At 47.4% G+C, this 25,064-nt stretch overlaps 1 protein-coding gene across 1 annotated transcript in view; it reads right to left on the bottom strand.

Annotated features, from left to right (window-relative positions):
* diaph2 (diaphanous-related formin 2) overlaps window positions 1-25,064 on the bottom strand; it is a 442,997-nt gene that overhangs the window by 56,240 nt on the left and 361,693 nt on the right. The window contains 2 exon segments of the mRNA XM_035408002.1: window positions 4,854-4,989; window positions 16,611-16,775. Coding sequence (XP_035263893.1) covers window positions 4,854-4,989; window positions 16,611-16,775 — 301 coding nt within the window.

Raw genomic sequence — 25,064 nt, 5'->3', positions numbered from 1 at the left:
TTAAACAAAGAGAGCATGCCAATGATTTGTGCCAATGATTTGTGTCAAGACTCGTACTTAAAATTCAAACCGGAAACTCACAGAAAGACTTATACGAAGGTCATATACAGCGCAAACAAAAAGAAAGTGGATAATGAAGTGAGATCCTAATGAAAGTTTCCCAAGGAGAAATAAAACATTTAATCTAACTGCCTGGCAGCATGACTGAACAGCATAAAAATTATTTAGAGACGAGCCGACACCTTAGCTAATGGCTAGTCTTACTTGCAGACTACATTCACATGTTTACAGAACAAAATGTATTTCATTTGGATAATTCCAGATATGAGTGACAAGAACGAATCGACAAATCAACCAATCAATCACAAAACCAACCGATCGATGGATAAATGCGAGCAAGATGAAAGGGGTCTGGTTGAAATGGTGCTTAAAAAGGTGCTTCAAATTTTTTGAGTTCATCGTGTTTGTGAGTTTGTGCTTTCAAAGGAATCTTAAAATTTTTCGGACAAGGCTGAAGGACTCCCTTTTTACTTGCCAATCCATGTTAGTGCTACTCCTGCACCCTCACATACAGACACCATGGGCTATTTTCATCCAGGCTAATATTTACTTTGCTCAAGTCATTAGCAAGATGGAGAACCGCATTCGATGGATGACTCCTAATACTTTTTTGGCTGCTGCTTATTATCTGTACCGCGTGGCGGCTTTGCAGTTCACCATCTGTGTTCCGGCAGCTATAAAACAATCCTGCTCTTCCTGAAACTTGGAGGAGCCGCGTTCTGCGCTAGTCCACCCACCACCACTGCACTTTCAATCATGTCCATACGGAGAGGATGTCGGCGTAAAAGGGAGAGGTGAAAAGAGATGTGACCTCGGAGGACACTTGCGTCGAGAAATACAAGGGCCTCCAACTCGAACAGCACAGCATCGGAGGGCATTTCAAAGATCAGAAAGTCAAGAAAAAACCAAGACATTTAACAACTGCTTTTATGCGTATGCAACCAAATATATCCCTAAAGTGTTATATGTTTCTGCAAATAGTCATTTATACTGAAGGAAATATGAATTCTCTCCCTCCTTTTCTTTAATTTTTACAGACATGGCCTACCAAAGGTCTGTAGGGTCTATAACCAACTATGACTTTACCAAGACAAAACAAATCGGAATGTCATAGTTAACTATCCTTAACTAAAGTAGTTATGGATGGTAAAACTTCCAAAAAAGCAGATAAAGCAGGTCTTATGTTGGGCCTTTCACAGAATGTGTTGACTTTATCAAAAAACCTTTATCAACAAATATTCACAAATATTCACAGGCTACCACGTCCCATTCTGCTCAAAGACACGTGTGTCTCTGATGGGTGGGCCAGAAGACGGCGAGAGAACACAGACACCCCATCTGTGACCTCATCAGTGACCACCGCGATGCAGGAAGCTCCCTCCCCAGGATCCGCGCACCGCGCGCTACCCAGCCTCGCGTTGGCCCGCGCGATAAACGACCCGCCGGGATCAAACGTCTTTTCCTATTAGCGACAGAAAGGATTAGGTGGATTTAGGCCTACTTTACAGCGTTCGCCGTCCACTTTCGCTGCGCAAAGCAATTTGGCGAATGTTGAACATCTGGTCAGTCTAAGAGAATATGGAAATCCACTTAGAGCAAATTAAAACAAATGGGACACAGGGTAATGATTTCATAAGCAATTTCCCATATTAGTATTTCGAATACTTCACCACCAAAGCAGATTTCTCCCTCTTTCGCTCCATCCATCAATCACCTCTTGCAAGGAATTACTTGTGCGGCTGGACTTACGAAGCAACCTTTCCCGATTGTAGTGCCTGGGCTTTTTACAGGATATTATTTCATATTTGTTCACACTGGCCCCCTCCTGACACCGTCCTCTTAAATCAGAATGAATTAAATTATCATTAAATATTTATTTCATTGTTAATCATTTGCATGCGAAGAGGATTAGTTCCCTATTTGCAAAGTGACTTGAAATCCATCTCGTTACTAAAATAGCCCTTTGAAATTGCATTAAGCACCAAAAAATGATCTATCAACTAGCGCATACACACATTGATAATATTAAATGCATGAATTAAAATTAAAATTGTGAAATGCACTGAAAGTATATCCCACAGAGGTAAAGTATGTTTGCTTAACACCAACATGGGCTCAAAAAATATATTTAGCTGCAGCAAATGTGTATCATTTTACCACACCATATCATTTTTTAGTTTAAAAACTGAAGCCTAATAAAATAATAAAAGCTCAGAAGCTATTGCGATAGATGGATGGAGATCAATATTGATTTATACCTGTAAAGCAGGGCTGATAACCTGAAAATAAATCTGAAGGTTTTATTTTTGGAGAAGAAGACTACAAAAAATTGTTACAGATCATTAAACCATGAACAGAATCTGTTTTACAGATGCTGATCACACTGAATGATTGATAGCATTAAACAATTACTTATACATTAGCTTTAACTTCAGCAAAAGATGAAGACTATTCCCAATTGAGTATTTCTGTCAATATGCTGGTTCCTGGTTTTGATCAGTAGGAACAGTCAAGTTTGTTGTGAAAGGCTGTCATCATTTTTGAAGAAGAAAGCGGAGACTTGCAGGGAAGTCATGCTGGGCATATGGACATTTCTCCCCCACATAAAAAAACGTGGCACTAAAGCAGAAACTTCTGGAAATGCAGACAGCACCTCACTCTTCTCTCCTGTTCTCTACTTCTTCAAAGCTCAGAATCATTTTTAAATACAAAGATATACCCAACAACGGTTCATTAATGCTTCGTTCAGCTGCCAAAGCAGCTGTCAAGCATTTCCCCCATGTCTTCAGAATCTAACCCCAAATATCTGAATGGCAAAGTGTTAAAATGTTGAAAACGTTTTGTACATCCCCAAACTATTAAGCAATATAAACCGCAATTAAACTCGACTGAAAGCTGCCAATCAAAAATATAGTACTTACAGTAGATTTTCTTCTGCCGTGGGTTATAAACTTCTATTTGTAGTTTCTAACTCAACAATTTTTTATCGACCGTGTAAGGCGATATTACTGAACAAAGGTGTTTCAGCAAACCTCTGGAAACTTGGGAAATCTGTCAAAGCATTTACACTGATTTATTCAAAACAAGCAGAAATTTTCGATTTATTTTTTTTTCCGCCGTTACCTTTGTTGTAGTGGGTCGTTATGAAATACCCTCCTGTCTTTACGATGGTCACTGTTTCAGAAACGCCTACGGCTGCATTATGTTAAAGATTTAGAAAGCGGCCTGTAATATTCCTGCGTGCGGGACTTGAGAAAGATCCTCCGCTCACTCTGACACACGAAGCTGGAGGGCTGTTCAGTTCTCACGGATTTTCGAAAAAGCAAAACAACAGAAAAATACCACCTTGGCTGGTATTTCTGTGAGAAACCAGAGATTCTGCCTTGATGCTACCACCACTGTGGAGCAAGACTTCAGAATATCCACAGCAAAAAGACTGAAAAAACAAATGTCTGTACGGATAGCCACGTACACTATACATCCCTGTAGGTGCCAGTGCTATAATAACAATCCAGTTTTCGGGAGACAGATCTCTTGCTATTTCACATGTAATGCTGAGATAAATAATGCGTTTTGTGGAGTTAATTCATTTATCAAGAGAATAAGAACAATTACGTGAAGACTATGCACGAAAGAAAAATTAAGCTCATTGTTAACATTTAAACTCCATTTTAAAAATTAAAAAAAAAATGTTTTCAAACTTTTCTTTTTACTGTGGCTTACAATGTGGCACTCATAGTTTCACTTTATCCATTTTTATATATATTTATAGATCTACATTTTTTTTTTCTCTCAGGATCAAAGTTTTCAAATGATTGGTATTTAAAATGAGAAGCTCAGATGATAAAAAGCAGCACACTGTTGCCTAAGATCTCTTTTGAATTTAAACCTAAAGGTACCAACAGGTCCTGGTACATCCACAGCTAGGTGAAAAATAATAAATTAAATTTAAAAAATAATGCTGCACCACCATGGATTTCTCCTGTATCTGCCAGTCTAGAATATGCCTGCTCTACAAGGGCAATGAACCAAAGATCTCTGTCTTTACAAGGGCCCTACATCTCACTAGTGGGTACCTGCCTGCCAGATGCCCAACAGGGCTAAACCATTGCAGGCAAACAGAGGATTTTTACACCATACAGGATTCATAGAACACATTTAAAGAGACAGACGTCTCATCAGGAACATCTCAAAGAAGAACTTATGGATAAGTCATATCAACTAGGAAATGAATCTTTCTATCATACTGTAGTAACATTATTACAAAATACATGCTATTACCACTGCCAGTTTCTACAACTACTACTTACTACATGCTTTCTAACTAACAGTTAGAAAGCATATTCCCTGAAATAGTATAATGAATGCAAAAAATGTGTCCAACCTTTTTGTGGGTTAACTCTGTAAAAGCATATTTTGTAAGTGTATTTTAAAATATCACTACTTCTACCACCACCACCACTACGACTACTTCTATTACAACTACTGAGACAAGTACTACAATAACGCCGGTTGAAGCTGTTACTGTTATAACTACATAAACAAATAACAATCTTACTGCCTTCAGTACTATAATAAATGCTCACATTTTTCCAACCAGTTTAACAGAATCATGTACATGGGCAAGTGAACAGTATGATCCTTGCAGTGTTGTATGGTATCCAGTCCGCAGGCCGACCCCTGACCCCCCCCTCACTGTGGTGGATGCTGGGTTGAGTGCAGTGTATAGTATCTGGTCCGTAGCCCCCCCCTGCCCCCCCCCCCCCACCCACCATGCGGCGGACAGGCTGTACCTTTGTTCATGTCAATCAGCTGCTTCTTCTTCTGCTGTCTCTCCTGCTTCTCCCGCTCCGCTTTCTCCTTTGCCAGCTTGGCTCTCTTGATCTTCTCCTCCATCTCCCTCTTCTTGTGGTTCTCCTTCACAGCTTCCTGAAGAGTGGAGGTTCGGTGAGGGGGTGGGGGGGGGGGGAGCGGAGAGAGACACAGAGGACAGATTTAAGCAGAAATCCTGCCTCTCTGCACTTCACGGAGATGAATTCTCCACAGCACACAGCATTCTCCAGTGTTGCCTAGGGAGCCACAGGGTGAGCACTTTATGTACAAAAACAGACTGAGGGCACAAGGAATAAACCATGTACGCACCAAACTAAAATATGCTTCCGGTCTCCAGAATATGGAATATGAAAAAAAAAACAAAAAACACTGAACTGCAAAAAACAACTCAAGAAATTGTAAATTTATTAACTGAAGAAATTGCAGGACACTTCACAAAAACGTAACGTCCTTTTTGTCTTCAGACCGACTTCAATACAGTCAAATAAAATAGGAAAATAGTAGCAACAAAGACATACAGTACATATCCAATGCAAAATATTATTCACGTACGCATCCTCAGGACAAATGAGAGACTAAACTGGTGGAAAAGCCTGTGTTGGCATATGAATGATGTGTGCACAGGTATAAACGGAGGAGAGGCTGCAGTGGACTTCACTCCAGCTCTGAACAGCTCTCCCAGGATGATCCTCCGTCCCCTCTTCACACTTCAACCCCAGCCACAGTCCCATCATCTCCATATTATCCTTATCCTCTCCCCGACTGTCTGCTGGCATTACTGGGGGGGATGGTGGGGGGGGTACGGAGCGCGCGCTTAATGTCATTTCATGTAAGATTCGCAACACGCCATTTCATTCCGTGTGTTTACTCACTTCAGACTGTGAGCCCCAGACTCTGAGGTGCGCAGGAACATGCGTGTGCATGCTAACACACGCTCGCTCTCTCTCTCTCTCTCTCTCTCTCTCTCTCTCTCTCTCTCTCTCTCTCTCTCTCTCGCTCTCTCTCTCTCTCTCTCTCTCTCTCTCTCTCTCTCTCTCTCTCTCTCTCTCTCTCTTTCACTCGCATGCATGCGTTCTGTCCTGCAGAAAGGGGCTCTTACCACACACACATGTGCACATCCACACATGCACAAACACACACACACACATATACACTTACACATGTGCACATCCACACATGCACACACAAACACACACAGACTAACAGACAGACACACACATGTGCGCATCCACACATGCACACACACACACACACAGACACACTTACACATGTGCACATCCACACATGCACACACAAACACACACAGACTAACAGACAGACACACACATGTGCGCATCCACACATGCACACACACACACACAGACCGACAGACAGACACACACATGCGCGCATCCACGTTTCCACACACACACAGACACACACGTGCGCATACACACACACACACACACACACACACACAGCCCCGGAGTGCAAATTCCCAGCTGAGGGACGGCACTATCTCTCTCTAATGACTTCCATACGATTCCCAAGTCTGCGCTGCCTGTCGCTGACCAGCACAATCAGAGAGGACGCAGAGCTGACTGCTGCACTCATGTGAAAGGGAGGAGCTGCCAGCTCACAGGAAGCACAGCGAGGGACGGGACAGCGCGTCACAGTTTAGGACACAGACACTCAAATCTGGCCCTCACACGTCAGTAGTACCGCTGACTTCCTCTTCTGCATGATAGTCCACAGTCCGATAACGTCACTGACTGGCCAGAAAGTACACTCACCTGGTGCAACTCAGTCCCTGATGAGAGGGACTACAAACCAGCAGGACTACAAGCCCCATGGGCCAGATTCAACTATCCCTGGTGAAGGATCTGCTTATGCAAAGTTTATGCAACAAATCTGACCGGCAGATGACTGCGTATATGCTGTCACTAATGAAAGAGGCAGAATGACGCCTTTTCATTGTTGGAGTTCAATGATGCCTCTTGGCAAGAGTATATTTCCAAGCGTGTGGCAAAGAGTAACCGAACATAACATAAAAAAAACTAAGTTAAAAAAAAAAAAAAAAGCATCAAGTAGAACCGGTAGAATTCAGACATTAAAAAAGAGCAAAAATTCTCTAAATTTCAGGGTGGAAAACAGAAACACAGGATGGGGGCATTCACAGTGTAACCACCTGAGAGGGACCAAACCTGTCATCCTCTACACTTACTGAAATGCTTTGAGAACCCAGGTTCTCAAAACACCAGGTACAAAAGTGACAGGACTGCCTTCAAGCATGTGAGTGATCATTACGAGAAATGCCTTCGACGGGACAGAGGCACAGACCTACAGTGGAACATTTGGAAAAATGCCTTCAAAAGGGATGTGGACACCCCCCCCCCTAAAGTGGAATATTTGGAGACCTGTCTCTCCTCCCCCAGGAGTGAACCCAAGCTTGCCTGTAAAGATGGTGACTGGGGGGAAAGGGGGGCAGGGGGAGCACTGGGGGGGGGTCAGCACGCTATATGTCCCCATCCCGCAAGATACACACCAACATCCAGCCCCTGCTACAATCCCACAGGGCCGGGAATGCCAGGGCATGTCCTGTTGGCTGCTAAATTGGGGGGATTACCAGGATCATGAAAGGGGGGTGTGGGGGGGGGGGGGGGGTGTGTGTGGAAATAACAGCTCAACACAGCAAGTCAAAAGTGCTGCCAGTTTCATGACCAAGGACAAGAGGCCTCACTGACGCGATCTCCTTGTGGCATGACAAGGACGCGGAGACACCTGCGCTGCATTTTCCCAGATTAATGGGGCAAGGCCTCTGCTCTGCTACTCATGAGCCTCAAGAGCCAAAATGGCCCCCGTCAAAACAGGGATATTCAGGACTCTGTTACATTCAAGCACAAAAAGTATTATTCATTGTATTTTGTTATTTTTTCCCCCATCGCACACATTGATTAAGTAATTACCACTCCAAACACGCAGCCCTATATAGTTACACAATTCTGCATAATTGAACAAAATTATAGATTAAGTAATCAGAAGTGACGTGTTGAGATTTTTCAATTCCTATAAATATTTGATAAACAAACAGGGCCCTAATGTGCGAACACAATACAATTTTGGTCCTCACAAACACAGAGATTATACAAATGCCTTTGTGGATTAGATCATTAATTGGATAATTATTTATTCATAGCTTCAGAAATACTTCCTGTGGGTAAAACTTTGAATAAACAAACAAGAAATTCTGACTGTAAACATGATTACACTAGATAATTATCTTACACTGATCAAACACGCAGTACCGCTAATTGCCATGGCAACAAATATGTAATCGCTTTGTGTTTTCACCATTTTATTTTTGGCCTATGGCGGGGCTCTGGTAATGATTTTATCAATATTCTTTTATCGCTTGAAGAAAGAAAAATGGTGGCGCATATTTTGGTGTATTAATCCAATAAAATAACAGCAGGAGACATTAAGGCTGGTCAGGAAAGTTGAGTCTCTGTTATCAGATACAGTATGTGCGCGGAGATAGAGGGAAAACTGACAAATCAAGAGCCCTGGCAATCTCCCAAAATGCCACAGGAGTCAATATTGTTATGTTCACTGCATACAAAAAAAAAAAAAAAACATCCGCGAGAAAATCAACTTAAGACTGAAGACGCCATTAATCTCGGCACATATTTGTAAACGTTTCACCACAAATAAGAAGCTTGATCTGACGCGTGCCATGTCGTCGGCGACCTTGATTTTCTTCACTCTCCCGAAACGCGATAAAAATGACTTCGCTTACGACCTCCCTCGTCTCTGTCTCTGTGTGTGCTTTGGCACAATGGATGTTGACACGCGCCTTCACAGACAGGTTATTTGCAAACAAAACAAAGCCGTATGAAACAAATTGGAAAATAAAAAGCAAGAGGACCGAAAACGGCGGGAAGTCCTCAGGTTGACGGTGGCGGACACTAATCGATACGTTAAGGCAAATTAGGCCCGATAATTGCATTTGCACAAGAAATAATACAAAGTCATTAGAAAAAGCTGATTATAGACAAACCTTAGCTTAAAGCAGCTCGGTTAATTAGAGCACTCCGGATGAGTTATTTAAAAAGCGGGGCCCAGGTAGACGGAGACGCCTTCCCAGGGCGACGGGGAAAAGAGAAGCAGACAGAGGAGGGGCCCCTGGGACCCAGACAGGTGGTGTGTATTCATTACCTTCCCAAAACTGGATTAACAGCACCGCGAGGATTACCATCAACCACGGGCGTCGCAACAAAACGCTGTGAACTGCTACTGTTTGTTTTTTTTCTTGTTTTGTTTTGTTTTGGTGGAGTACAGGGGGGGGGGGGGGGGGGGGGGGGGGGGAGGGTTTAAAACGTGATGTTTCAAGACGGCCTAATGTAGCAGGTAATTATCTGAAGCAAACATCATATATTTGGTTAGATTTTTTTGAGTCACTTGAAATAAACAGAAAATAATGATGTTCCATGATGGCCTAATGTAGAAAAATAACAGTGGCACCTCACAGGGTTGCGTTTCGGTAGCTAATTATCTTAAGCGAATAGCATACATTCGGTTTGATTTTCTTGAGTCACTGAAACACACAGAAAATATCACAGCAAAAAAAATAAAATATAATAAAACAAAAACAAAATCGAGGGCTTATTTAAATAATGTTTCGCCAGAGTGGGGGGGAAACGTAGCATTCCATATAATCCGCTACAGCGGCATCGGTACGATCTCGTCTCGGAGACGCCCGGCTGTGGAAGCCGGCGCCTCCATTTGTCACCTGCTCGAGGTGCGGAATGGAACTTTACACCGCGGGGCAGAAATGCCTGAGCTGCTTTAACCTTCACATCCACCGCAGATCTTCCGCTGATAGCAATGTAGCGCATAACAGCCGTATAACATGTATGCCACGGCGCTGTGGCTTCGCAGCGGAGAGATGGAACAGATACACGTAGAGAGGCAGAATGCCCTCGGTTACACTCGCCCATCCCCCCCCCCGCCCCCCCCCCACCCCTGCCCCCGCCCCCACCCCCATTCCCTCACGGGGGGAAATCTTCACGCGGCCGCCAGGACGGAACTTCCTTCAAGGGCACCTTGCGGACGCGGCCCCACCCGCCGGATCCCCCTCGCCGAACACGCGAAGCGGCGTTTCCTGCGGAGGGGAGGGGGGGGGGGGCGGACGCTCCCCCCGCTCAGACAGCTCTCAGTTATTCATGAGGGCTGTTTACCGCCATCGCTCGCTCGCTCGCTCTCTCCGCGTACGTCTCGTCTCCTCTCGCCTCGCCTCCACCAGCCCGCCGTCTCGCACGCCGCGCCCAAACTGCGCGGCTTCCGCGGGGAACCGCCACGCTGCACTTCCTGCGCCCCACTTCCTGCTCATGCCGACACGGGTGTGTGATTTTATTACTGTCCTTACCATCGTTTTTACTATTAATAGCACTGAAACTCTGACACAGATACAGGTCCAGTTACAACACTGGTTTAAAAAAAAAAATTACTCACAATAACACAATGATTCTGATATTCTTAACAACAATTCAACCCCTTCTCAGCCTTTTCAGTTCTTCTACATGGCTTCGCCAATGCACTCCCATTGAGCTATTCCTAGTTTTTAAGGCTCCTATTGGCTGAAATTTGAACTCATGAGTCACGAGGAGAATCGTTCAAAGGAGGCGTGTTTGAGAATAATAACCAATCCAGCTTCTTCCCGCCGTGTGTCAAAAATATGAGCTTAAGTCGATCTCTGACACACGATTTATTCTGGGCTATTTTTCATTGATAAGATACTTTCATAGATTCCAAGGTGATTCCACATGAAGCCACTGAGCCTTAAATACAGGGTGAGTCACACGTACACCAGAACAGGCACGTGTGTCATATGTCATGTCTATACTGTACCATTCTCATTCGGTGAGCTGTGACAAATTATGAGGGCAACAGACAGAGTGACATAATAATATTCTGAAAGAAACATTTCAATTTCCATGTTACTGTATTGTATTTGCCGTTAGGAGTCGGACAAATTTCAGTAAATAAATTGAGATGCATCCACATTTCCTACGGGGCAATAAATAGGTATTAAATAAAATGGGTTACTCATTGGCATAAATGAATCCTAATTTCGAGAGGGGGGGAAAAAAACCATGCTGATACACTTGTCCCTTCTGGAAAGGACCAGCTGTCTCAGATATCATAAACTACTGCTTCAAACGAAAGGTTAAAAGTGTTCATTTATTAGAGTCGCTGACCACCACTCTAATTGTGACAAATCCGACCGCGACAATTACACAATGTAGCGAATTAGCGATAGCGTTAGCTTCTCGTACCGGCTAATACACTGAAAGCCTGCCTTATTGCGGCCATAACGTGCGGCTAATTATTATCAGTGTTTCCTCTCACAGAAGCCGAGGCCGCTACAGCGGCAGCCCGTCACAGTTATTAGCGTCGACGACGGTAGTAACAGCAGCCGCGCTACGGCGACGCGAAAGGCAGCAGCCGCATCGCATTAGCACATCATCATCGTCGTCGTCGTCGTCCTCGGGAACGCCATTATCACGCTCCATCTCGCTGCCAGGACTGAGGGACTGGCTGTTTTCTGCGACGCAGCCGACAGGCTACGAGAGGACGGCGGTGCCGTACGCGTCTGACGGTGCGAATCGGCAGCCAGGCAGGGCTCTCCGTCACGTGCCGGCGTGCCTCCCCCCCCTCTCCCCCTCCTCCCCCCCGCCACGCAGCCCCCCCCACCTCTCCCGGCTTTATTAGTCTTATTAGAAGTGCGCTCAATTAAGAAGTAAGACTGTTAGCTCATCTCCCATCTGCTGCACTTTGATAACTCATTAATACGCAGAAAGCCTTCCCCCCTGCTCCTTGTCAGAATTACACAGCGACGGTCATATATCTCCCTGGGGTTCACGTTGTTATTATTTTTTATTATTATTAATCTTGTTATTGTGATTCTCTGAGCGCAGAGAGAAGGCGCTCGGAAAACCGATCCGCATTCAGAGGCCAGCATCACGCAGCGAAGGAGCGTCGTTTCCACGGGGCCCTGACGACGGGGAGAACGGGGGAGACGACGCATGGTGATATTTATAAACCGCAGCTGAACTGGCTCTTTGCCCTTTCTCATCAGAGGGTTTCATTAGGCTTAACCACTCCAGACGAACGCCCCGCCCTGAAACGCGACGCACTGCAGATTCGCACCGCCGTTCGGCTTCAGCGGACGCGGCGGCCATTTTACACTTACGCCAGCGAGGAGCGGGCCCAATGAAGAGCCGCGCCTGGCCGTCTAGCATTCTCCCCAAATCTGAGAGCAGACGCCGCGCCTCCGACGACGACTCCAAGACCCGCGAGGTACCGCCAATACGCCACGCCACGCCGCGCGCGTCAGATGATCGATTTAAAAGTTTAATGAAGTCTCCTGAAGCCTTCGAGTCATCTATATATCCTATATATATGTATAGGAAGATGAATATCCTTACTGTACTGTCAGGGAGTGGCAGTGTCAGTGCTGTACTGTGGCTCCATCAGCATTTCTTAACGTGCAGACTTGATAACTAATGACGGTCGTAGGTCAGGATAAGCCGCATAAATAAGCAATCCATCCAGACTCCGCCCCCACACCTCACCGCCATTGGCTGGATAGACCGGGGAGAATCAGATGTGAGATATTGCGCTCAGTTGTGCGCGGCTGATGCAGGAGAGTCCCTAGTCACCTGAGCAACGTCCCTGGCTGTACCGCGATCTATCAATTAAAGGCGAATCAGGAAGAGGGCTACGGGATCCCCTCCCGCTGGGGGTCACCCGGGCCATGCACACACAGCACACACAGCCACGCCCCGCCTCGTACCTCTGGCACCGAGGCCTCGCTCGCTAATTACTTATTCATGAGCGGGTGTTCGCTTGAGAGAGAATGCTATCATGGCGGAGGTCCGTATTTTTCTCAACACTGGCGAGATGCTGAATTCTTGAGGGGGGGTGCCGGGGGGGGCGGTGAATCTCGCCGTGGAAACTGTGCCTCACTTTGATCAGAAAAATGAAAGTTGGTTTCTGCGACGCGGCTCGTATGCAGGAAAGAGAGGGGGAAGCCGCAGAAGAGGGCAGCTTGCCGCTCATCTTAATGCATCCTGAAGACTTGAAGCAAACCTTCTGGACATCACGTCATCTTTCTGGCTCAGTTAATTTCTTTTTTTTTTTTTTTTTTTGTTGCTGGAACGGAGAGAGAGGGGGGAATCAAGAGAAAGAAGAATAAGAAAGCAATAAAGAGAGAATGAAAGAAAGAAAGACAGAGGGAGATAAGAGCCGTAAGTAAATACTTAAACGATTAGTCCCTCAGAGAGATTTGGTCTGATTCGTTCTGAACCCCCTATCCCTGCATTATCGGGGCCATTACTCTTTAAAATAAACACAAGGGATTGGGCCACGCCGGGATTTAACAGCTTCTTCAATCGGCTTTCCAGAGACCGGCCACTTTGAACCCAATATATCAGGGGCGTCCGATCTTACCCGTTAGAGGGCCGGCGTGGACGCAGCTCTGCTTTCACCCGCCATTACGACACCTGATTGAGCTAACGAGCTAATCGCGGCTTTCAATCGAGATCCTGATGAGCAGAATCAGGCGTTTTAGCAAAAGCCCGCGGCCCCATCGGCCCTTTCTCGAATACGATTGGACGCCCCCCCTGCACTAGCTCGGGGCGACATAGCTCAGGAGGTAAGAGCGGTTGTCTGGCAGTCGGAGGGTTGCTGGTTCGATCCCCGCCCTGGGCGTGTCGAAGTGTCCCTGAGCAAGACACCTAACCCCCAACTGCTCTGGTGAATGAGAGGCATCAATTGTAAAGCGCTTTGGATAAAAGCGCTATATAAATGCAGTCCATTTACTACCTTCTACCTGGAGAAAAGACGGCCAAGAGTCTGCGGGGAAAAGATGGCGGACCACGGGCTCCGTGGGACGCCCTGCAGTGCGCTACGCAAGCGGACGCAGGCCGAGTCCCTTTTTTTATACCTCCTCCTATTTCATTAGCGACGGCGTAGCGCGGTGCTCAGGGAGCCGGCTTCGCGGGCCCGATTCCCAGGTGGTGCACCGCCGTTAAACCCCTGAGCAAGGCACTTAACCCCGGCCGCTCTGGTAAACACCCAGGCGCATAAATGGAGCGTATATAAAACGAATGTAAACCCTGTAAGTCGCTCTGGATAAGAGGGTCTGCTACAGCGGGCGCCATAAATGTCATGTAAAATGTAAATGCAGCGTGCGCTTCCAGTGTCCATCTCTCAGCGCTGCTGCTACTCTCAGTGCCGCATGAAAATTAAATTCTGCACTACGGATGAGTTCACTTCATGTTAAATCTGGGAGAAAGTCCATGAATGATGAAATAACTTACTACGTGTATCCCAATTGGAATTACAAGAAAAAAATGAATGTGTCTGTATCCGTGCTATAAAACGCACCCTCTACACAGTACCAGGTTTCAAGAAACCAATCAAACTTGCATTGCGTGTTGCCAATGCTGTATTAGAATTGAACTAGCTACTAGATAATGTTCATTTATAACCGTTTTTCTGTTTTACAGCATAACAAAGCTGACTATCTGGTATTGTGCTACTGCGATTGGCCATGTTGATGTTATGGTGAAAGATGACGTCCAAACCTAACTCACACAAAAATACCTGTCATGCTTTTCTGGTGATAAGTCAGGCCATTACATTTCATCACATATATCGAAAACAGGAAAGTGGGGAGAAAAAATGCCTTGGATCATATTTAAATATGTAAATCGTAAACTGGCTTTGTAGTCATTTATAGAATTGACGTAATGCAGCAGAGCAACTTCGTAAGCACAAGCCTCATTTTTATGCGAAACAAAAACCAGTTGGAGAACATAAGTATTTACGTTATACGACGAACCGAAACAAACAGAAACAAAGAAACTGCATAGCGGTACGATAAATAGGCGCGACGTTCTGAGCGTTCTCAGACGGAACACATCACAGCTCCCAGCGCTCGCTCTGCACGCTCGCCGAGGTCTTCGGCTGGCGCTTTGAAACGGCGGAAAAGCGGGCGAGATCTTACCCCTACAGACGCGGAAACGACGCCGCGCGCTAACGAAAGCCCCGCTCTGATGATAAAGAGGGTCCCCCGTCTCTTTCATCAGGGCGGAAGCTACGCGGCTGGCGATATGTATTACGCGCGCGACGTTTCGAGCGCGGTTTGCGTCCGCTTCAATCTGCTCCGCGAGCTCGTCCTTCCGTCACCTCCCGGGCGCGTCAGCGAAAATGAATCCATCAGCCCCGGGTGGGGAAAACAAGGTGAACACGCGGCCCGCACTTGAGACAAGCCAACAGCTTCCCTCTTCTCTTCTCCCCCTTCATTTTAAGAGGAAAAAAAAGCTGGTGTCTGCCCCTCTCTATCTCTCTCTCCCTCTCTCTCCCTCTTTCATTCTCCTGCATCTTACTCGGGTCACCTAACGCTAACGATGATAATTTCCCCCAGACTCCATTTTTAACTGTGGCCCGCGCCGAGCCGTCGAGGGCGGTGGGGGCCCCGCTCCACCACGCCGAAGCCCATCGCGCGCCCGCTCCCGATCCGTCTGAGCTTCCGCGAATTGCTCCGCGGCGCGGGCCGGCTCTCGCCTCGGTCGGCCCGTGACCCCCGCGACCCCGACCTCGTCTCCACACTGCCCCCTGCAGGCAGCACCGTGACACACACCCCGTCATTACCGGGGAGTCCATCCAGGGTACAGTACCCCCCAAATTACTGTGATTACGGCCCCCCACGCCAGAGCCCTCATCTGCGTGCCAAGCGCTACAGTTTGACACGCCATTAAAGCAAATTAAAAAAAAAAACTTTGTTCCTTTTTATGTGACAGACGAAATTGCTACTTTGCTCAAAATTGCTGCTTGAGCACCAGAGGAAGAAAAAAAAAAAAGTACTTTTTTAAAAGACCAGAGCAGAGCAGAGCAGAAACGCTCTGATTCAGAGATAAATTAATATGCTGATTGTGGTGGATCTGGCTTCGTCTCGGAAAAGCACTTGCAGTCGGAGTTCTTTGATTCCTCCGGTTCCTCTCTCCGGGGGGCGTGGCCGGAGCGTCCGACGTGTGCGCGTGCGTGCGGTACGGGACCTCTGACGCGTGCAGCCGCGCGGCGTCCGCGTCACCTGCCCCCTCCCTACCCCTGTGATCAGCGCCGGCAAAAACGTCTCGTAGGGACATGGGGGGGGGGTGGGGGGGGCACGCCAGCACGACGACAAAAAAATGAATTTTACACGGAGGTGGAGACGCCGTTATGAAGAGGGCTCTTTGAAGTCAGGGCCTCCTCAAAAAGATCCTGTGAGGTTGTCAGCCCCCCACCCCCCCCCACCCCCACCCCAACCCAACCCCCGTAACTTCTACCGGGGACAGAGACAACCTCATTTCAAGCTCCTACAAGTTCCAGAAGCTGAACCCCAAACGCACTCACGCACCAGCGTCTCAAACAGTGAGGGAAAAGGACAGCACATACTGTCATCTGACAGCCCTTTACAGAAAGTAAATCCACTGCAATATATTGTAAATGTGGACCTTTAAGAAAATATAACAAATAATAAATGTATTTTGAAGCAATGCAATATAGCAATATTTGAGAGGAACAATAACATTTACACATGTACTTCTGCAGTGTTGCTTGTTTAACATATTTGAATGAAATATGCTGCAGTACATTCCCCTTGCATAAGGGGGGGGGTCAGTGGGACTCACCAGGAAGAGGGTGCGGAAGCTGGCCAGGTCCCCGAAGAAGTCCTCGATGCTGACGGAGTGCGGGTCGAAGGCGAAGTAGCTGCCCAGGCCCTCGTACAGCTTCTGCATGTTCTTGTGCATGATGGAGAGCTTCTCGTACTGCTCCCTGGACTGCTTCGAGAAGCCGTGGGAGGGGCTGGTTAAGGAAAAAAATTGCTGTTCTCCCCCCCCCCTCCACAACCCCCCACACCACCACCACCCCCCCCCCCCCCCCCACACACACACACACACACACACAAGCCAGTGGAACAGCAATCAAGCCTCTGCTAACCAAGATCTGATTCCGTCACAGGAGTAAACAACAGTCAGAAAGAAAGAAAAAAAAAAAAAAAAGGAATGGCGGACGGCCGAGGCATTCCGCTCCATATCGCGCTCCCCACGCCGCCTCCATGTTTAGGCAGCTGCAGAGAGCCCGCGCTTCCAACTGCGAGAGGTCAACAAAACTAATACGCCATTTCAATACCCTCTCCATCTCACTTTGGAGTCACTGTCAGAGCCGGCTAATGGCCGGGCCCCACCGGCAGCACAAACGCGTTCTGTCAGACGGAAGCACAACAGGTGGCTGGCAGCGCCGCTGATTGCTGCCGCTGTTCCATTGTTTCTCCCAACAAGAGCAGGGGTTGGCTGGTCCTGACCCCCGGCGCGCAGTCCTGTATGTAATTTACTGTACAGATGGAGCACTTTCTCCCGGTGAATCACTATCGACAGCTCCTGTCAGACCCGACGGCAGCGCCACACCGCGCCACGCCACGCCGCTCCCGCCGACGGGGCCTGGGCGGGCCGAGAGACTCGCCGCCAGCCGGACAGAGAGCGCCGGCAGCGCGGTGCCCCCGGGGAGGAGACGCGCTTTACCGGACCGGCGCGGGCCAACCTTTCAGCCACCGAGATGTAAGCAAAGTAAGGGGGGCGCTGTGCATAGCCGTGTGTGTGTGTGTGTGTGTGTGTACGTGTTTGTTTGTGTGTGTGTGTGTGTGTGTGTGTGTGTGTGCGTGCGTGCATGCATGCCTGTGTGTGTGTGTGTGTGTGTGTATGTGTGCGTGAGCGTGCATGTCTGTGCACCAGTACATATGTGCATATGCAGATGCCCATGAACATGTATGCGGTGGTGATGTCTGGATTCATGAAGGATCATAAAGCCACAGCAGTGCTATCAGGCTGGATGGCTGGTCTTTGGGCCAGAGTGTGTGTTGTGGCCCTAAAGAGTGGTGCGGTCTCTGGGTCAGGCCGGGCCTGGTTGTGTTTGTGTCCAGCTGTGGGGGGGATGAAACAGGGGTTGGCAGGGGGGGGGGTGTAGGGGGGTTGGGAGGAGCTGGATTATCTCTCAGCATGTTAGTGTTTACTGGACCTCTGCACTTCTGACAGCACCACGCCAGCTCTAAACTTCCACACAGCCCCCAGTTTGATATGTTCATCTCTCCCATCAGCTTGCTTCAGGAGCTGAAGGCCCCCCCCAAGGGCCATCCGGGCGATGTAATGATGTAATGTAATGACAAATTTGAGCTGCCTGCGTCCTGGTTTTCGGACTAAATGGCCCACACATTCAAACATTTTAGTCCCCAAAAATGGTCAAATGTTGCTTATCCCTTGCGGTATTCTTTTCTTGTGTTCACAGATATTATTATTGAAAAATAATTACCTGGAAAGAGAGAAAACTGTTTCCTTTTTTGTTGTTTCGTTTCAATCTTATGTAATCACACCGACACTTCTAAAAATGAAGGCCGTTCAGTGCCAATAAGCAACGTATGTTTGAGTTTCGATTTCATTTATTGTTGTTATTTTGGAACGGAAGACCTACAAGAATGCTTGGGTGTTTGAAAAATACTGGCTAAAGTCACAGGGCAGCCACAGCAAAGTTGTTGAAAATCATGAAAAACTGTAAAAAAAAAATTTTTTTTAAGTAGCACAAATCACTGAGTGTTTTCAAAAACATTAATTTACTAATTAAAGACATCTCATGTGCAGGAGAGCAAAATGACTGAAATAAATATGAACAACTGCAGCAACACTAACAAACACTTGAGTATAAAAAAATCAGCAGATAGTTGACATTAAAGGGGAATTTCACTTTATAACACTTCTGGGGTCATTTTCACACCTAACGAAGGGCGACACAGTCATTAGAAGGACAATATCAGTCATGAGAAGCAGGGACGTGTGTTTACAATGAGTCTAAAGTGGAGTTTGATGTTGAATGGGTTTCTATTGGATGGGGGGGGGGAGGTTGCTTACACGGGTATCAATTATCTAAATATTGAAGCAAGCAACCTAAAAACTGTCTGGGAACTGTTATAAAGTGAAATTCCCCTTTAAGAACAAAATGACTAAAATGCATTTATGCTTTTATTTATGCAAATGCATAAAACACAAATGAGCTGGTGCATTTAATCGCTTTGGTCCATCACAGAAAGAATGAGAACGCTGTTTTGAGTTTAGTTTTAAAATAACCTAGTTAGAGTCAGCAGCATGCTCAAAATGCATTACTAAAATAACATGACAGGGTCACCACGTTTTCTGTTTTCATTTCTTTAACGTTTTTTGGTACAACGTGTTGGACATCGTGCGGTTGGAGGCTTTGATGGAGCGACTGTCGTCACTGACAACCTTGTCGTAACGGGGGAAGCGGCGCTCGGCGGCCAACGCTGCTGACAGGGGCCGTCAAACATTTGACTGCAACAACTGACAAGGACAAAAATGTGATCCCGGCGCCTTTCAGAATCTGAATACATTGCTGCACTTTGTTTCCCCCAGAATTTGAAACAGCAAAAAAATGGGGGAAAATCACGGAATTGCCAAGGAAAAAAAAAAAAGGGAAAAATCACAGAATCTGTGACACCCGTGAATCATGTCACAAATACCCAGCCATACTTACGAGACACCATTGGCTTTCAGAATTCATGTAGATTAAATGCTTTTTTGGTGATTTTGGATGCTATCACATATCGTAGCTGAGCCAGCCTTGTGCCGCTATACTGGAGGAAATGCATCAGCAATGCTAAGCATGCGCTGGCTTCCTTTAGTCATCACATCAAAGACGTCATCTCGGCTCGGCTCGAGTGACCTTCAGCACACCCCCCCCCCAACACACCCCCCACCCACCCCCCCCCCAACACACCCCCACCCACCCGCCCCAACACACCCCCACCCAACCCAATCAAGGGTTCAGGGAGCCCTCCCTGCCTTTGGTCTGACTGTGTCACCTGGGCTTCAAAATCTGGGCCTGGGGAAAGGACTCAATGTAAACCCGCCCTCAATTCTCCACTGCCTGTCAATCATCTCTCCCTCCCGTCCATCCTCCAGGGGAAAATGGAGCTTCCCTTTCCTCATCAGTTACTCCACAATTACTGAGACCAAGGCTGGCTCTCCCTGTTTAAGAACAGGCTACTGCTTTATATGGGGGGTGTGTGTGTGTGGATACCCATAACTCCGCAGGGGAGAGGTGAAGCGGCAGTTCCTCACTTTAAGGGTGAGGTACGCGGCCCCTGTTGTACTCTGCGCCTCTGGGCCACGGCGGTTTCTGTGTGCGGGAACGTCTTTGATGTTGCTGGTGAAGGTCGTTGGAGCGTAGTGTCTCAAATCTCCGCAGACATAAACCCCAGACAGGGAGAAGCTCAGCCACGACCATTACACCGCCCCGGCCTGGCCCTCCCTCCCTCTCTCCCTCCCTCCCTCCCTCCTTCCTCAAAGTCTCTTAAAACTCCTCAATTCTCAGGTCATCTTATTAGAAACCGCAGTCCGGTCTTTCAGCTCCGGTGGCTTTGAAGTACGGGTCTGGTGTAAATGCCGAGCGCCGTTTCCTTCTCACCAGCGACGGCAAAGCAGCTTCAAGCTGAGCCTCTTTATTCACCGATGTAGATCTTTCTCTTTTTTTTTTTTCATGACCACACGACGCCTTACTTTATACTACAAAACACCTCCACATTTCATTAATCAAATACAAATTAGCCTCAGTTCGCTAGTGCAGAGTAGAGTTTAACTGCTTTGCTTCGCTGTGCAGAGGTCAATGCTTTTTTATTGCTTTATGTTGACATTACGCTGTCAGCTCTACATTTTTTCATGCCATCCGGCTCCTCTTTACCCTTTTCCTTGAACCACATGAAGCAATTTATTATTTTCTTTTTACCATAAATAGCTATTGTAGGCAGGTGCAGTGGAAGCATATGTTCTACTAGGCTAGACATTCTGTCTAAATTGCAAACCCAATTCCCCCCTCCCCTCGTTAGAGATCAAGAAAACCACAAGCTTGTTAAAAAAGTACACACAGCAGAATACAGAGCGGGATCTTCACATACTCTAAATCCGTGTGCATTCACACACATTCACCCTTGACTTGATCTCCAACATTGGCTTTTCTTTTCAGACTGAACCTACACACCCTTCAGTCAAGGTTTTACCGGAGATTTTCTTACTCGTTCTCTGTTTCATACGAAACATACAATACGCTTCAGCTGTAAAGAGCAAAAAAAAAAAAAATTAAATAAAAAGTTTCACCACGGCCACCTATGAGGACGGCAATAAATTACCTCATTTGTTTACCTTTGTGCATGCGAGAGTTATTAAAATGGTGTATCGCTCTCTTAGGCAAGGCCAAAAATCTGCCTTAATAAATCTCCACTAACCCAGTTACATTAATGTTTATTTAATGTCTTCCTATGTGTCTCATGGCCTTAATGCTGCCAGGCAAATGGGAAGGCCTCCTATTCAGGAAGAGACGCTGTGTCCCAGGTCATCAAACTCCAGTTTCTGGGAGGGGGGTTTACTGTAATCTCCTTTCAATCGGCAGCCAATCAGTGACTCAAATGAAATGCTGGAGAGGTTAAAGGAAGTGAGGAGCAGAAGGTGCTGAATCCTCCTGAATCTGTGTTTTACATCTCTGCTGCTCTGTGCCCTCTCGCGATGCCAGGGTCTGCCAACCAGACTGGGCTGCTGTGCACCTCACATGCAGGAGGCGCCTGTATGGTGGGTGAGTGCTCGAGTGGGCGGTCTGGTGGGTGGGGCTGGTGGGTGAGTGGTCGAGTGGGCGGTTGGGTGGGCGTGTGCGTGTGTGAGTGGGTACGTGCATGTGCATGTGTGTGCGTGTGTGTCTGTGTGTTTGAGTGTGTGCGTGTTTGTAAGTGTGTGTGTGTGTTTGACTGTGTGTGCATGTTTGTAAGTGTGCGTGTGTGTGTTTGACTGTGCGTGTGTGTGTGTTTGACTGTGTGAGCGTGTTTGTAAGTGTGTGTGTGTGCATGTGTGTGTGCATGTGTGTGCGTGTGTGTCTGTGTGTTTGAGTGTGTGCGTGTTTGTAAGTGTGTGTGTGTGTGTGTGCGTGTTTGTAAGTGTGTGTGTGTGCATGTGTGTGTGTGGCAGAAACAAAGACACCAGGGGCCTCACACCCCAGGGCGGTAAGCACAGCGTAGCCCTGCTGGGCCGGGAAAAAGGCAAACATGACTGTGGATTTAAAGATTTAGCATCATCCAAACTGGCAGGATGCGTCTGGGGCGGAGAATGTCATAACACCAGGTAGGCTGGCATCAGCAGCTCCAGCAGCACACTCTCGCAGAGAGGGTAAATGTAAGCAATGACAACAGCGCGCGTGTGTGCTCTGAGGTGTAAATTGGCCCCACTGGAAGTTACTCGAATGTGCCTTCCCTACAATGCGTTTCAGCGGGAAAAAAATAAGGAACGTGGGGTTCATTTCACATGGAGAAAATAATTAAAAACGGTAGCAAATGAATGCCTTGGTGAGCTCCTTTCAAAGGCTTTGGTCGGGATCCAAAGTAATTAGCGCAACACCTTGGATGTGAAACGGCAACACGCCTCATACTCTCTCTCTCCCTCTCTCTCTCTCTCTCTCCCTCTATCTCTCCCTCTCTCTTTCTCCCTCTCTCTCTCTCTCTATTCTGCTTCCTCCCCTGTTCAGAGCGCCATGCCACCGCCGCCTCTGTCACACCGGCTCACAGGAAGTGCCAGAACAAACCACGTCTGGCTGACACCGTTCTCCTGTGCCTTCCCGAACATGACATCCCACCTAGCCGCGCCGCGCCGCCGCGCGAGCCTTCAGAGGACGAATCAAATCGCGCGGCTGACAGCGCTCCTCAAGCGCCGAGGAGAGGCTCCCGCTCGCGGTAAATTTACCGCCCCGCGCAAGACGCGGGTATAACAATCAACTCTTACAATAAGCAAAATGGCCGAGATGCCTGGGGAGGGGGAGGTCAGGGAAAGACAGAAATGATGATCAAATCAATGAAATTAAAGAATAATGTAACCCACGGTGGATAATTTCAGTTCAAAAAAACATATTCAACAAATTAAATGAATCTGAGGTCAGTGAAATGAAAAAAAAATGCATTTGTGCCAATTTCCGCACTTTGGGTTCGCCTGAGATGCAGACAGGCTTCATTCATTGACAGGGACTTATTAGGAGGTTTAAATGTAAGCGCATATTTACCATATCACAGCGTTCGTGAAAAGGTATGGTGTCCAACAAATTTTAGATACCTGACCCCATCAGAAGCCACTCTTGCCATCCACCGACCATGACTGAGCAGCCCAACCTTTAACCTTCCCCAGCGTGAAAATGGAGAAAGCACGAGGTGCTCACACAGAAGGGATCTGGGGAGGGTTAACAGCTAATTGGCCTTACAGCCGCCAGAGCCTTCCACCTCCAAACCCATCTCCAATTCAGTTTTCCACATTATCACATTAGAATAGTAAGGGAGGTCATGCACCGAGCCCTCAACAGGAGAGGAACAAGGCTTTTCATTTCTCACCCCGACTCGGAGTTTATCTCCTCCACATTTCTTGCCTTCCTATATTTCAGTGAGAAGAAATCCCACACCCTACGCCGAAACGCTGTTTGTCCGTGCACTGAATTTACAACGCTGGAAGCGCAATAAAGTGTGTTGGCATTGTGATTACAGCCTTTGTTATCGGGCCGAGCACTCTGTGGAAGTCTACGTTTCTGAAAACGGGTCTGGCAGTCGGTTAGAAGTGCGCAGAAATGAGATTTATGTCGTACATACAAAATCAAGCTTTTGACATTTTGATGTCTAACAAAGGACCCTACCCTAGATTTTACTGCCGAAAAATCTTAAATCAGCCATTGACGCCAAGGGGAACTTAAGCTATAAATACAATGGCATATGGTGTACCTTACCTTTTTTTTCTTTTCTTTCTTTTTTGGGGGGGTGTTTTTGCCATCAGCTTTCCACAGAGTCAGTTCTTTTTTTAAGGATATCATCTACATCTCTACCCCGCCCCCCTCCCATTCATTTTAAAAATGAAAGCAATACTCAGTGTCAATTTAGTCCGTGCTCCTGCTCATGAAATATGCATGAGCGTGAAAGATGGTACGAGCCGCCTCGGCTGGGTTTCCGCAGACCCCCTCTCGCTTTCCCCCCGCTCTCCATGGAGACGATTCAAAGGGAAAACACCACGCGCCAGCACCGAGCGGCCCTCCCATAGCAAAACAGCAAAAAAATAAAAAATAAAACGATAAAAAAAACATTCCTATAAAAACAGGAAAATTCAGTTTGGGAGAAAAAGGAAGGGTGGATGAGTGACTGTGTCTGTGTGGGGGTGTGTGTGTGTGTGTGGAGTGGGGGGGGAGGGCTGGTTTGAGAATAACAAGGTACATTTTTACTGGAGACATATGTAGCAGACGCGCGCAGAAGTGGGTCAGTGTGTGTCCACGGCGCGTTGTTGGGATGCGCGACGCGGCGGGCTCGTCCCGGCCCTTAAAACCCGCCGCCCCGCCCTCTCCACCCTCAGAGGGAACCCGCGCCGTCCGCGGGGCCCTCCGCTTTAATGAGGAGCCGGCGGCGGTGGAATCCAAGGTTAAAACCCGGCCCGCCCGCCCGCCGTCCCGCCTGCACAGTGCGCGCATTACAGCTGCACAATCTGCGCAGCTCTGCCCGTGATATCTTGACTGTGACGACTCCACGCACTACGGCAACGGCCCGAAACGCGATCCCGCGCATTTTAAAAGGGGGGCATGATGTACGCTAATCTCCTCTCGCAACCCAAACACGACAGAACCGTCCCGCCCGCGTTTGGACGCGGCGTCACCAGCGCGAGCCTCTTCCCAGGGCGGCCGGGCGGATTGGTGCCGGTCGCTATGCCGACCAAGGTTTTTTTTTTTTTCAAACAATGGCGGACTGAACAGCGAATCTGCGTCCGACACCCCCACACAACTCTGATTCCGAGAAGTCAACAGCCTTACAGAAACGTTTGACAGAAATGTGCTGTTGTTCACTCGGGGTCACACACACATAAATAAACTGTGAACAGACACTGTTGTACCATCATGCATGCACATGATCAGACACGCTCTCACACGCTTTTACAGTCATTTACTGTGGGCAGCTGGTCCTGTCACTTCCCAGTACGGATTCGTCCATGTTTTTTGTCTGCAGGTGGCTAGCAAACCTGCTCACA

Source organism: Anguilla anguilla, chromosome 3 (assembly GCF_013347855.1).
Source record: "Anguilla anguilla isolate fAngAng1 chromosome 3, fAngAng1.pri, whole genome shotgun sequence".
Lineage (NCBI taxonomy): Eukaryota > Metazoa > Chordata > Actinopteri > Anguilliformes > Anguillidae > Anguilla > Anguilla anguilla.
This window is presented reverse-complemented; position numbering and strand designations above follow the sequence as displayed.